The following is a 13,825-nucleotide window of genomic DNA, read 5'->3' as shown; positions in this document are numbered from 1 at the left end:
CCTTTCCATAGCAATGACCTTTTTTCCAAAAGTTTCTGCAGCACCTGCCCGGTAATTTGCACATAACTGCAGAAGTGCCTCTGAGTTGCTCCTCTGGGTTCACTGCCTCTGGGTGTCCCTGCTCTATAAGGAATAGCCCCTCTGCTGCTGCTGTGCATGGCCGCTTTGATCCAAGTTGCTGTCTAACACCATGGGCTTGCTCTTGAGTGTTTTCCTGGGCGAAACTAAGAACCTTCCTGGGGTAAGCCCCACTTTTGGGGTTTACCTGCCCTGGATCAGTATCAAATAAAAAGCACAAACCTGGCCGGGTGCAGTGGCTTCTGTCTGTAATCCCAGCACTTTGGGAGGCTGAGGTGGGCAGATCACCTGAGGTCAGGAGTTCATGACCAGCCTGGCCAACATGGCAAAACCCTGTCTCTACTAAAAACAGAAAAATCAGCTGGTTGTGGTGGTGCACACCTGTAGTCCCAGCTATTTGGGAGGCTGAGGCAGGAGAATTGCTTCAACCCAGGAACCAGAGGTTGTAGTTACCTGAGATTGTGCCACTGCACTCCAGCCTGGGTGGGTGACGGAGTGAGAGTCCATCTATTAAAGGGCTGAATAATAAAAATGGGGAATAAGGGCAGTAACGTAGATTAGGCGCACAAAGATTAAAAACTAGGACAAAAATGCATCTCCTAGATTAAAACAAACTTGAAGTTAAAGAGCGAAGAATGCACATCTTGTAGAAAAAGGAGCATAGCCCGTGTAATGAAATACACACAACTACAACATGTTGTGACAGACCAAACATAACCGTGTCCATCAAGAGGCTTCACTCACCTATTACAACGGATTTTCAATTTGGATCACAAATCAGGACAAACCTTGTGTCGTATGTAAGATGGAGACCTAAAACAAAGGGACTCCCAAAGGCTGAAAGAAGGAGGAAGACAAATGCACACTGGGCAAATGGACACAATAAAAAGCAGGGCTAATGCTTCTGAACACATAAAGTAGAACTCCAGTCCCCGAAGCATGAAGCATGACAAAATGGCATCTCAATGCAAAAGTCCCACTTCATAAAGATAGAATACTTATGAATATGTGTGTGTTCAATAACATGGCCACCACCTTCATGAAGTCAAACTCCAGGGGTTGAAATTGTACAGAGACACACCGTCATTTCTTTAGTGAGACTTTAACACGCACTCAGTCCAGCACAAATCAGGAGGACAGAAATTCAGTATGTGGAAAACCTGACAACACAATCAAGGTCAACCTTATGCACATGGAGACACCTCTTTCAGGGCTTCACTTTAGTGTACTTTTCGGATATTGCAGTTTTTACAAGTTGAGGGTTTGTGACAACCCAGCATTGAGCAAGTCTGTTGGTGCCATTTTTCTAGTCGCGTGTGCTCACTTCACATCTCTGTGTGATATTTTGCTAATTCTCACAACATATTAAACATCATTACCATTAATCTGCTATGGCGATCTGCGATCAGTGATCTTTGCTGCTGCTATTGTAGTTAAGGTACCATGAGCTGTGCCCATATAAGAAGCCAAATGGAATCCACAGATGCTGTGTGTTCTGACTGCTCCTTGCGCCTCCCTCTTTTCCAAGGCACAACGACACTGAAGTTAAGTCGGTTAATAACAAAACGTGGCCGCTAATAAGTGTTCCAGTGAGAGGAAGTGTCCCATTTCTCTCACTTTAAATTGAAAGCTAGAAATGATGAAGCTCAGTGAAGAAAGCGTGTTGAAAACCGAGACAGGCCAAAGACAAGGACTCTCGGGCCAGTTAGCCAGGCTGTGAGTGCAGGAACAAGGATTCAGGGAAGGGAAAAGTGCTGCTCCACTGAACACACAAATATGAAGGAAGAGACACAGCCTTATTGCTGATATGGATAAAAAGTTTCGTGATTTGAAGAGAGGATCAAACCAACTACAACATTCTGATAAGCCAAAGCCCGATCCAGGGAAGCCCTAACTCTTCCGTCCTCCGAAGGCCGAGAGAGGCGAGGGAGCTGCAAAAGAAAAGTCTGCCGCTAGCAGAAGCTGGTACCTGAGGTTGAAGGAAAAAAGCCATCTCCATAGCAAAAAAGTGCAAAATGAAGCAGGAAGTGCTGGTGGAAAAGCTGCAGCAAGTTCTCCAGAAGATCTAGCTAAGATCAGTGATGAAGGCGGCTGCACAACACATTTTCAATGAAGAAACCGCCTTCTGTTGGAAGATGCCATCTAGGACTTCCACAGCTAGAGAGGTAAAGTGAAAGCCTGGCTTCAGAGCTTCGGAGGACAAGTGGACTCCCTCATGTTAGGGGCTAATGCAGCTGGCGACTTTAAGTTGAAGCCCATGCTCATTTCCCATTCGGAAAATCCTAGCGCCCTTAAGAATGATGCCAAATCCACTCTGCCTGTGCTCTGGACGTGGAACGGCAAAGCCTGAATGACAGCTTTGGTTTACTGAATATTTTAAGCCCACTGATGAGACCTACTGCTCAGAACTAAAGATTCCTTTCAAAATATGACTGCGTATTGACAATGCGTCTGTCACCCAAGAGCTCTGATGGAGCTGTACAAGGTGATTGATGTTGCTTCCCTGCCTGCGAACACAAGCACCATTCTGGAGCCTATGGATCGAGCAGTCATTTTGACTTTGAGGTCTTGTTATTTAAGAAATACACTTTGTAAGAGGGTAGCTGCCATAGATAGTGATTCCTCTGATGGATCTGGGCACAAAGTACATTGAAAACCTTCTGGAAAGGATTCACCATGCTAGATGCCATTAATGACATTCGTGATTCATGGGGAGGAGGGCGAAATAGCAGCATGAACAGGAGTGTGGAAGAAGTTGATTCCAACCCTCACGGGTGACTTTGAGGGGCTCAGGACTTCAGTGGAGGAAGTAACTGCAGATGTGGTAGAAATAGCAGAACTAGAATTAGAAGTGGAGCCGGAAACTGTGACTGAATTGCTGCAATCTCATGATCAAACTTGAACAGATGAGGAGCTGCTTCTCACGGATGAGCAAAGAAAGTGTTTTCTCAGGTGGAAGCTACTCCTGGTGAAGATGCTGGTGAAATGACAACAAAGGATTTCGAATATTCCATGAACTTATTTGATAAAGCAGTGGCAGGGGTTGAGAGAATTGACTCCAAATTTGAAAGAAATTCTACTGTGGGTAATATGCTCTCAAGTAGCATCACGTGCTGCAGAGAAATCGTTTGGGGAGGGAAGAGTCCATTGATGCTACAAACTCCATTGTTGTCTGACTTTTAAGAACTTGCCAGATGCCTGAACCTTCAACAGCCACCACCCACCAGGATGGAGATTGCAACTTGCCGAAGGCTCAGGTGCTCATTAGCATCTTTTAGAACGTAAGCAATTTTAAATTAAGGTAGGTACATTGTTCTTTAAAAAGATATAATGCTGTTGCCCACTGAACAGATCACACTGGGAAACACAAAGGCAAACGTGACTCGCTCTGTTGTGCTCTGGAACCAAACCTGTAATGTCCCAAGGCAGGCCGGTATCTCAAACTCTGCGCCCTGACAGCAGAAAATACACCTCCTTCTTGAGTGCCAGTGGGACATTCACAAAAAGCCTTTAAAAGATTTGTAAATTTCATCAGCTAAAATCACGACAGACCACATTCCCTGACCACAGTGCAGTGGAACTAGAAGTGACCCACAGAACCACAGGTGTGCTTCCACATGGGAATTAGAGACCTCCCTGGGAACAACTCTTGGGCTCTGGGAGCTTGTGACAGCCCTGCTCTGGTGGCTTCAAAGTGTTCGGTGAAATGGGAGCAAGGCCAGCAGCTGGGGCCAGGGACCTGTGTGTGTGTAGGAGTCACTGTCTTCCTGCCAGGTGTGCCCAGGCCGAAAGGAGGGAGATAGTGAGGACAGGTGAGCGGGAGCAAGAGGGGAGCAGGGCAGTGCACAGTGGGTCCGGGGGGCAAGGCTCACTGGGTCTGGGGGCGAGCTGTAAAGATGGGAGTGCCTGAAGCTGGTGATGGTCACACCAAGGGATGGCCGGGGGAGTGGGTGGCTGCGGGGGGTGGAGGACAAAGTTCTTGGGAGAGACGAGATCTGGGCCTGGAGAAGTCAGAGTGAGGGGCAGACAGGGAAATCCCCAGGAGTCAGGTCGGGGGAGTGAGCGAGGGGGTGTCCCTGACCACAGCGAGGGGCCGTCCAGGGCAGGTGCGTGGTAGGTGGGTAGCAGGGGGTGTGGACTGAGGGCTTGGGGTCCAGAGCTGGGATTTTGCAAAGGAAGGGCCATGAGCAGACAAGGACCCTAGCCCATCTCCAGGCCCAGGGCTCTGGAGGCTGTGGGAGAAAAGCCAGCCCCACCTGAGAGGGCTGTGGTGGCCTCTGGGGGACGTAGGGGTGGACTCTGGAAGAGCAGGAAGGAGAAGAGAGTGTCTGTGGATGAGGAGAGACAGAGGGCTTTGCTGCTGGGTGGTGGGGCTTTGGTGTGGGCTGGGGTCTTGCCAGGAGCACCCAGGGTCCTGTGACCTCTTCCTCAGGTGACAGGGTGGCTGGGCTGGGACAGGTGTTTCATGTGGAGCCGGGACAGGAGATGGTGGGCAGTGCCTCCCCTGTGCCCACCCAGGAGGCGTGCGATGATGAACAGATATGGGTTCCCTCCATACACCCAGCCCTATGGGGGTCCGTGTGGGCCATGATAGGGGCGGACAGGAGGCAGAGGTCAGCACCCTGCCTGGGGGATGCCAGGAGGTGGGCAGTGAGGGAAGAGGGGCAGGTACCTGTTCAGGGGGATGGAGATGTCCAGGAAGGTGGCCACCAGCTTGGGGGTGTGGCTCTGGGCTAGCAGGGTGATGGCATGCAGGGCATTTTCCTTGGTTTGGGGAATGCGGAGGGAGCACAGGTGGAGGCGGATGGCCCAGCCCATGCTGGCAACCTGTGCAGAGAGGGAGAGGTCTGGCAGTGAGGCACAGCCCTGCCCTGGGTGCCTGGAGGCAGAGGGAGGTCTCGCCCTGATGAGCACAGAGCCCCTTCAGATATAGCCCTGTCCTGAGCCATGTGAGTGGGGGCACAGCCCTGCCCTGGATGCTTGGTCTAAAGAGAAGTCCCAGTCTGGGGGCACAGGTCCCACCATGTTCTGCATGGCCTTTGAGGTCTTCGTATGCTGGCCACGCTGCCCAGGCAGGCACTGGAAGGTCCAGGCCCCCCACCTCCCATCTCATTCCTAAACTTTGCACATGCAGTGCCCTGTGCCTAGGGCACCCTGCCTTCTCCTTGGGGTCTCACCTGCTCACCCCTAATGCCCAGTGCCAGTCTCCCTGCCTGAGCTCGCCCACATGCAGGACTTGGCACTCGGCACCCTCTCTCTGGGGTGCACCCCTCACCCCTGTATGGCCCCTCCCCCACCAATAAATCCCCATATGCTGTCTGGGCAACATCTGCCTGTGTGTCCCTGACTTCCCTGAGACCTCAGCTCCCCAGGGGGCTGGTCTGTGCTGTTCCCATCCTTTCCCACCATTCCCGTATTAGGGCACACAGCAGCTACTCAGACCCTGAAGTCACCACCCAGGACCCAGGGGACTTGCTTGGGCCTTTCATTCATTCATTCATTCATTCATTCATTCCTCAGACTAGTTGCTGCCCAGGATGGGATCTGTGTCTCCCCCATCAGGCCCAAGGACCTGAGCCCCGGATGCTGACCGCTGGGCCCACCCTCTGCCCCCTGGCCCTTCCTGGCCTGGCTCCAGTGCCCTCACAGTCTTCAGCTTGGCCCCGTGCTGCTGGATGACTGCAAGCAGCATCTCGGAGGCTGCCTGCGTGCGGAAGGGGCTGGTGGAGCCCAGGCCGTCGATGGCTGTCCAGGTGAGGTCATTCAGCTCCTCCAGTGTGAGCTGCTGCATGATCTCCCGTACAGCAGGGGTGGAGAGGGAGAGAGGCTGTCACCTTGGGCCATCTGTGCCAGGGCACCCATGCCAGGGCACCTGCCTCCCCACTTCTGCTTTTACTCCTTCTCCTTTGTCCCAGGCTCTCCCAAGTCTCTGAGCATATCTGGCCTCCTAAGCCCCTCTCTTCTGGGTTCCAAGCACCTGCCAGCGATTTGCAGTCTAGACTTGTGAATTTCCACATCTGTCAGAGCCAACCACAGCCTGGGCTCTTTTCCAAACTCAGACCCCGTGCCTGCTGCAGGACTGTGTGGCTGGGCCAGTCTCCCCCCACCTCCTCGCTGTGCTCTGCCCATAGGACTTTCTCATCCGCCAGCCTCAGCCCCGTGGGGTCCTCCCTGCAGCCAGGGCCCAGTCCTCCTTATGAGCATTTATCAAAGAGAAAGTGAACTTCCAGGCTCACAAATACATTGGAGGAGCTTCAAGGTCACCTGTGCCAAGTCCCAGGCCCAGAAGGGTGCGTGGGCTGCCCTCAGCCTTGGAGCAGGTGGAGGTGGGGGTGGTTGGGACCCAGCTCCTGTTCCTATGACAGCATTGTCCCAGGACCCTGCCACCCTGTGTCCATCTCCTCCCAGAAGTGGCTCTAAAGGTCCAGGAAGGTGGGTCTCACCTCCACAAGCAGCTGTGAGCTCAGGGGTAAGGAAAGGGCTCTTGAGAAATGCACGACGGTAGGTGTGACCCCCGCCTCATAACCTTAGACTATGGCCTCCTGGAAGGGGGGACCGGGGCTTGGTCACTGCTGCACACGTAGAACTTTCTGGAAAGACTTTGGGCAGTGCTACTAGCCACAAACAGCTATTTACATTTCAATGTAAGTAAAATTAAAAATTCAGTTCCACAGCGGTACTAGCCACATTTCAAGTGCTCGCTGGCTCCCCGTGGCCAGTGGCTACCTTGGGTAGCACAGAGATAGAACAAGCCCATTCTCACAGAGGGATCTCTGCAGAGTGGGGACGCACAGCATTCAACCAAAGGAAGTTAGAAGCTGGTGAAGGAGTGATAGGAGGGCAGTCTGATAGAAAATCGGGGCATTTGCAAGGACGTCAGGACGGCGATGCGGCCTGCATGTTAGGATATTTGTTGGAGTGCTTGCAAGTCTGTTAGGTTGTTTCTAAGTATATTAGAACATAAAAATAAGTGTTAATGCTGGATGTTAGAATTTTTTTTTTGAGATGAAGTGTTGCTCTTGTTGCCCGGGCTGGAGGGCAATGGCATGATCTCAGCTCACAACAACCTCTGCCTCCTGGGTTCAAGGGATTCTTTTGCCTCAGTCTCCCAATTAGCTGGGATTATAGGCATGAGCCACCACACCCAGCTAATTTTGTGTTTTTAGTAGAGACGGGGTTTCTACAAGTTTGTCACGCTGGTCTCAAACTTCCGACCTCAGGTAATCCACCTGCCTCAGCCTCCCAAAGTGCTGGGATTATAGGTGTGGGCCACCATGCCCAGCGGACGTTAGAATATTTATTAGAATCTTTTAATTCTAAAATGTCGATACAGTGTTTGTGAGAATGTTAGAGTATTAGCGTGATGGTTAGAATATTAAAATAATTTTAGTGGAAGATTTATGGTAAGAACTTTTTAAAAGAATATTATGTTATTATACGTCTGGGTAGAATATTTGTTAGATGATTAAAATCATTTGCTAGAATGTTAACCTTTTGGTTAAAGTTAGCATTTAGAATGTTTGTGAAGAAATCCAACTTGGAATGGTGGTTAGATTCTCAGAATACTACAATCTCAGGATTGGCAAATACACTGGAGGCATCTTAGTTCAGTCAAGGGCAGGAATAAATGTGAGATGGAGGTGGCAGTGATGGTAGAAGTGGTGGTGGCGGTGATGATGGTGGTGCAGGTCACAGACATGCAGATGCTGACGTGGTTGTAGGCATGTTGATGCGGTGCTGGTGGTGATGGTGGTTGTGGTGATGTTAGTGGTGGTGATAGTGACAGTGATTATAATGCTGGTGATGAGGGTGGTGATGATTATGGGGATGGTGATGGTGGCAGTGATAGTGTTGGTGAGGATGGTGATGGTGATGATGGTTATGGTGATTGTGATGGTGGTGGTGACAGTGATTATGGTGGTGATGATTGTGATGGTGGAGATGGTGGTGGTGATGGTGGTGATGCTGGTGGTGGTGAGTGATGATGGTGATGGTGGTAGTGATGGTGATGGTGATGCTGGTGGTGGTGGTGATGATGGTGGTGGTGGTGATGGTGATGCTGGTGGTGGTAATGATGGTTGTGGTGGTGATGGTGATGCTGGTGGTGGTAGTGGTGGTGATGATGGTGGTGGTGATGATGGTGATGGTGGTAGTGATGATGCTGGTGATGATGGTGATGGTGGTGGTGACGATGGTGATGGTGATGCTGGTGGTGGTGATGATGAGGGTGGTAGTGATGATGGTGGTGGTGGTGATGATGGTGATGGTGGTGGTGATGCTGGTGGGTGGTGGTGGTGGTGATGGTGGTGGTGATGGTGGTGGTGATGATGGTGGTGATGGTGGTGGTGATGATGGTGGTGGTGGTGATGATGGTGATGGTGGTGGTGATGCTGGTGGGTGGTGGTGGTGGTGATGGTGGTGGTGGTGGTGGTGGTGATGCTGGTGCTGGTGGTGGTGATGGTGGTGATGATGACAGTGGGGGTGGTGATAAAGGTGTCATGTATCCAAAACCACATGAGGAGTCAGGGACAAACTTGGGACCAGAACTGAGACCCAGAGTGTCTGTTCTCCAGCTGAAACCTTCTCATCCCTGTGGTTCTATGATGGTTTTATGATTAGCAGACCCTCCCGTCCTCTCCCTTCTTCTCCTGTCTGTCTGGGGAGAGCCAGAGCAGGATGCCCATGGTCTGTGTGCAGGCACCACATGGGGTGAAGCAGCCATCCCTTCCCAAGTCCTGGACATGGTGGTCCTAGTCTTGCAGCCTGCCTGGGGGCCTGGGTGGTTGGGGGCCCTTCACTGCTGACCCCACCAAGCTGGCTGCCCATGAAACTCTTCTTTGCCAGCCCTGCCTCTGCCTCCAGGGCAGGTTCTTTAGGGTCAGCTGCAGCCAAGTGAGGCATTCTCCCTTCTGGACACAGTGAGTTGGCCCTAGGGCTTTAGGTTTTCCATACGGAACTTCTAACTGGCCTCAGCACAACAGTGGTTTGCAACAGATGCCAAGAGCACAGGTTCTGGAGTAGCTAGGGCTGGGTCAGATTTCACTGGGGCGCTGACCAGCCATGTGCCACCATTTCTTCACTGTTTGCTTCAATGTGGTTTATAAAATTTGTGGAAGGGATGTAATGTCTGTGAAGCCCCTGGTATAGGTAATAAGTAGGCATCTAATGTGTGCTGGCCCCTTGAACCCTCCTGGCTCCATCTCAACAACACGGGAGAGAAAGAGTGCTTTTACCCACCACTCCCCCATATGTGGCATTCTCTGGTCATGCCCCTGCCCTGCCCTCCACTCTAAGGCTTTGACCTTGATGATTTGGGAGCTGCCAAGCTGGGAGAAGTGGTTCTTCGCCATCTCCTGGGGGTCCAGGGGAGTGGCCTTCTGATCTCCACTGCTCCAGAGTGGGGCTTCATCCGAATGGGCCTGGGAGAGCTCCTTGGGGGCCTGCAATTCTGCCTGCAAGCCTTCTCCAGCTGGCCAGGGGCAGAGTGGGGTAAGGGCAGGGCAAAGGTGGGCTTATGGTCTAGTTTGGGACAGGGCAGGGTTAGGGTAGGGTAATTTGTAATCAGGGTCAGGCCTGTGCCCAGTTTCGGGACTGGGGTCAGAGTGGTGGGGGTTAGGGTGAGGCCATTACAGGGTTAGGGTTCAGATCAGAGTTGGGTTTTGGAGCAAATCTGGGGCAAGGTTGAGGTCAGGGGTGTGGGTATGGGTCTGCCAGAGGTTGCAGTTGGGGCAGAGGTTGGTATGCCACAGAGCTCACCTTTGTGGCATATCAAGAGCTGGTAGAGACAGCTTGCCCCTTCCAGGCTGTAGCACTGGGCGACCCTGTCTGGGTCCTGGCACAGCATCCCTGGTATGCCCACCAGTTGCCCAATTCGTTTGAAGTTCTCCTTTGGCTGTGTTGAAGGAAAGGGAATCACTGATGCAGAGTCTCCCTGCAGAGCTCTGCCATGTAGTCACCCAGCACAGCCTACGTCAGAGATGACCCCTCCAGTGGTGTGGCAGGGCCAGGCCTGGGGACTGGGCAAGACATTCAGTAATCAAGAGAAATAATATTTCAATGCAACATTTAGAAAAATCAGAATAAATGCAAAAAACTCCATGATGAACAAAATCTCAAAACTGTCAGTGAAATCAGGATCTGACCCTGCCCTTGCCTGTCACCTCGCCTGTCCTACCCTCATCCTGGTCCTGGTGTACTAAGACCAGTGAAGTCAGGATCTGACCCTGCCCTTGCCTGTCACCTCGCCTGTCCCACCCTCATCCTGGTCCTGGTTTACTAAGACCAGTGACGTCAGGATCTGACCCTGCCCTTGCCTGTCACCTTGCCTGTCCCATCCTCATCCTGGTCCTGGTTTAATAAGACTTTATTTACCAAAGCAGGTGGTCAGCCCATGGGCCATAGCTTGGCAAACTGATCTTTAAAAACATCACATGAAAATGTGAATGCTCTTGATGACAGAATTTTTGTTGCCATGGTAAATTTCGTGTGCAAGGTGAGTACCTTTCCTGCCCTACTCTGGTCCAGTCCTGCGATGTTGAAATGGATTTTGAGTAAATTGAAGCCACTTTAATTGCCCTCCTCCTCCTAGGAGTGCAGAGTCTTTCCCTTGGCAGAACAGCCCGTCTCCCTCCAGCACTTCTGCCTCCTGACCTGCTTAGGCCAGGCAGCCTCCAGGCACCAGGGCAAAGAACTCAGTTCTGCATCCCCCAGTCTGCCTAGGGAGTTAATGCAGTTTGGGTGGATAGTCACCAAGCGCACTCTCTGACCACGTGTTGATGCAACCCAGGGGCAGTAGCCATGTGACTACTGTGGGGGCTGTGAGCCATGTGATGATGAGGGCTGCACTGGTGGGGGGGGGGTGGGGTGGCCACTCCATGCAGCAGGAACCCTATTCTCTTGAAGGGCCGCACAGTTTACCAGCCTTCTCACAGCCTCCACCTCATCCGAGCCCCACCATATGCCTCTAGGGAGGGGCCATTTCCAACCACTTTACAGATGAGAAGCTGGGGCTTGTGAAACAGAAACACCTGTACAAAGCCTCAGGTGCATGGACAGGTGGCTAGCTCCAGGGTCAGGGGTCAGGGGTCAGGGGTCAGAGGTCAGCGTGACCTGCCTTCAGATCCCAGCTGTGAGGCCTCGGGCAGGTCCTGCCCCTGCCCACCTGTTCCCTCACTTGCAAGGAGGGAGATTGCCTCGGTCGCCTGTCAATATAGAGCCTGGCCGGGGTGCAGGGGACTCAAGGATCCAGCCTGTCCTGGAGGCAGGTGTTCAGAGGGCCTTGAACCCTACGAACCCTGGAGGGATCTGGGAGGACAGCGGCTCTGGCTGGGCCCCAGTGATCCAGGGCAGGAGGCCCAGCGGCAGAGCGGGTGCGGGGTGTGGGACGTGCCAGCCTCGTACTCACATCCAAGTAGTCACCATGGTTCAGGAATTTGAGGAGGATCATGCAGCTGTGCACAGCCTGCTGCCGCTCCTGCGCCTTCTCCGACGCCAGCCAGATGTACAGGTGCTGCGGGGTGGGCAGGGTCAGGGAGAGAGTTCTGTGGGGCCGCTGGCCCAGGCCCCGCCCACCACGTGCCCAGGTGCCGCCCACTGGGCCCAGGCCCGCCCACCCCAGCTCCACCCCTCCGCAAGGCTCCATCCATCCAAGGCAACGCCCTGCCTCTGGGTTTCAGAGGCTTACAAAGGCATCTCGAAACAGGTATGTTCAATAGTTTTAGGCCAAATCTGAGCTCTTTATTGAGGTGATAAATGATGAGATGTATAATTAGTGACTCTGAAGTAGGATGAAGGTACCCGGTATTTGGAGATTCTGTGACCACTGGTGTCCCAGAAACATATCTGTGACTACCCCAGGACCCGCTAGGCTCCTCTGCACTGCTCACCTTTGCCCTGTGTGCTCTCTGCCTGCTGGGCCCTGCCCTTCCCTTCTCTGCCCGTGACTGCCTTAGTCCTCATCCAGGGCTGCGAGAAGCCTTGACCTCTGAGCCAGAGCTAGCCGCCCCTCCCTGGACCTCCGCCTGCCCCCTCACTGGTCTCCCTCCTGACAAGGCAGGGAGTGCAGGTGCGAGTAGGGGCAGAGGGTTTGGAGACCCTTCAGGGGACACTGCAGGGGAAGTCTCCAGGAGGGGAGGCCTGGACCTTTCCTTCCCTTCCTTCCTTCCTCCCTCCATTTTTCCCTCCCTCCCTTCCTCTCCCTTCCTTCCTTCCTTCCTTCTCTCTCTTTTTTGTTGAGACAGAGTTTTGCTCTTTCACCCAGGCTGGAGTGAAGTGGCATGATCTTGGCTCACTGCAACTTCCAGCCCCCGGGTTCAAGCAGTTCTCCTGCCTCAGCCTCCCAGGTAGCCGGGATTACAGGTGTCCACCACTACGTCTGGCTATTTTTTTTTTTTTTTTGTATTTTTAGTAGAGACAAGGTTTCACTATGTTGGCCGGGCTGGTCTTGAACTCCTGACCACAGATGATCCATCTCCTTGGCTTCCCAAAGTGCTGGGATTACAAGAATGAGCCACTGTGCCCAGCCCATCAGCCCTCTTTCCACCAGGCCACCTGCTGTCCCTTCCTCCCCAGTTCCCAAAACCATTATGATCCCTAAGTGGGGGCCTTCACCCCTCCTCACTCCTGGACCACTTGAAGCCTCTAGGTCCGGCCCTGCCTCCTCTGGGAAGCCCACCTTTGGGCTCTGGCCACAGGCCAAGGACCCCTTGGTCCCAGCTGCCTGGCCTCCCCACAGCCTCACCGACAGCAGAAAATGCAGCTGGTGGGGTTCTCCATGATGAGGCTTTGCAGCATGAGGTCCAGCGCCTCTGTGGTCCTGTTATACAGGCTCTGCATAGAGGCCAGGGTGGTCAGGCAGCACCATGCCCAGGTGAACGCAGGGCTTGAGGGGGGCCCACCTCCTGCATGTGCCAGGCTGCTCATCACTGGGGCTCACCACTGGGCCTGTGAGGGGGCTGCCATGGCCCCCATTTGGCAGATGTGGGGACGGCTGGGGAGGCCTCCAGTGATTACCCAGGGCACAGGTTTGTCAGTGGCACAGGGGAGTTTGTTCCTTGCAGGGTGAGCTTCACAGGAGGGGCCCCAAGTGGTCCCAGGGTCCCGAGCTGGAAAGGGCCATGTGCTGGGTGAATGCTCTGGAGGTTCTTAGGTTTGAAGCAGGGGCTGGCATCTTAATTTTGCCAGGCCCTGCCAATGATGCCATGGGCTGAGTTCTGGGTCTTACATGCCATGCCCCTAGTCTTTACTGCTTTGCTTGCTGGGCAGGCTCAGGGAGGGTGGGCACCACAGAAATGCCTCCGGCTCCCCTCTCCTGAAGGCCCCACCAGAAGCAGAGCCCTTGGGCTCTGGCCACTCTCTAGGTGCCTTGGGGAACTTGCTTTACCTCTCTGAGCTTACTTTCCTCACCTGAGAATGGCATGAATCCTGCCCCACCTACCAGGGCGGAGGCAGGCATGGGAGTCAACAGGAACCCCAGCTCAGTACTCCCAGTGCCAGAGCCCCAGACCCCGGGTGGCACTTCCTGGGTGAACCAGCCTCATTGTTACCATGTCACCAGGTAACGGGGTCACTCTGAATTGCAGTGGGATTGGGGTGTGGCCAGGTGCCACCCTTCTGGAGAGCTGTGTTGCCCTGGGCCCAGGGTACCCTCATTCTCTCACCACCACACCCTAAATGTCTACCTGTCTAGTTCCAGCCTGGACTCAGCCTTGGGAGGCACAGACAGGGTTCAAACCCTGCCTCTTCCCCC

At 53.4% G+C, this 13,825-nt stretch overlaps 1 protein-coding gene across 1 annotated transcript in view; it reads right to left on the bottom strand.

Moving 5' to 3' along the window:
• Positions 1–13,825, bottom strand: part of LOC144579688 (maestro heat-like repeat family member 5) — a 55,663-nt gene that overhangs the window by 25,225 nt on the left and 16,613 nt on the right. The window contains 7 exon segments of the mRNA XM_078352475.1: positions 4,751–4,905; positions 5,726–5,872; positions 9,381–9,547; positions 9,835–9,970; positions 11,483–11,587; positions 12,818–12,837; positions 12,840–12,906. Coding sequence (XP_078208601.1) covers positions 4,751–4,905; positions 5,726–5,872; positions 9,381–9,547; positions 9,835–9,970; positions 11,483–11,587; positions 12,818–12,837; positions 12,840–12,906 — 797 coding nt within the window.

Source organism: Callithrix jacchus, chromosome 16, assembly GCF_049354715.1.
Source record: "Callithrix jacchus isolate 240 chromosome 16, calJac240_pri, whole genome shotgun sequence".
Classification (NCBI taxonomy): domain Eukaryota; kingdom Metazoa; phylum Chordata; class Mammalia; order Primates; family Cebidae; genus Callithrix; species Callithrix jacchus.
Note: the sequence above shows the minus strand (reverse complement) of the source record. Positions and strands in the feature narration are given on the sequence as shown.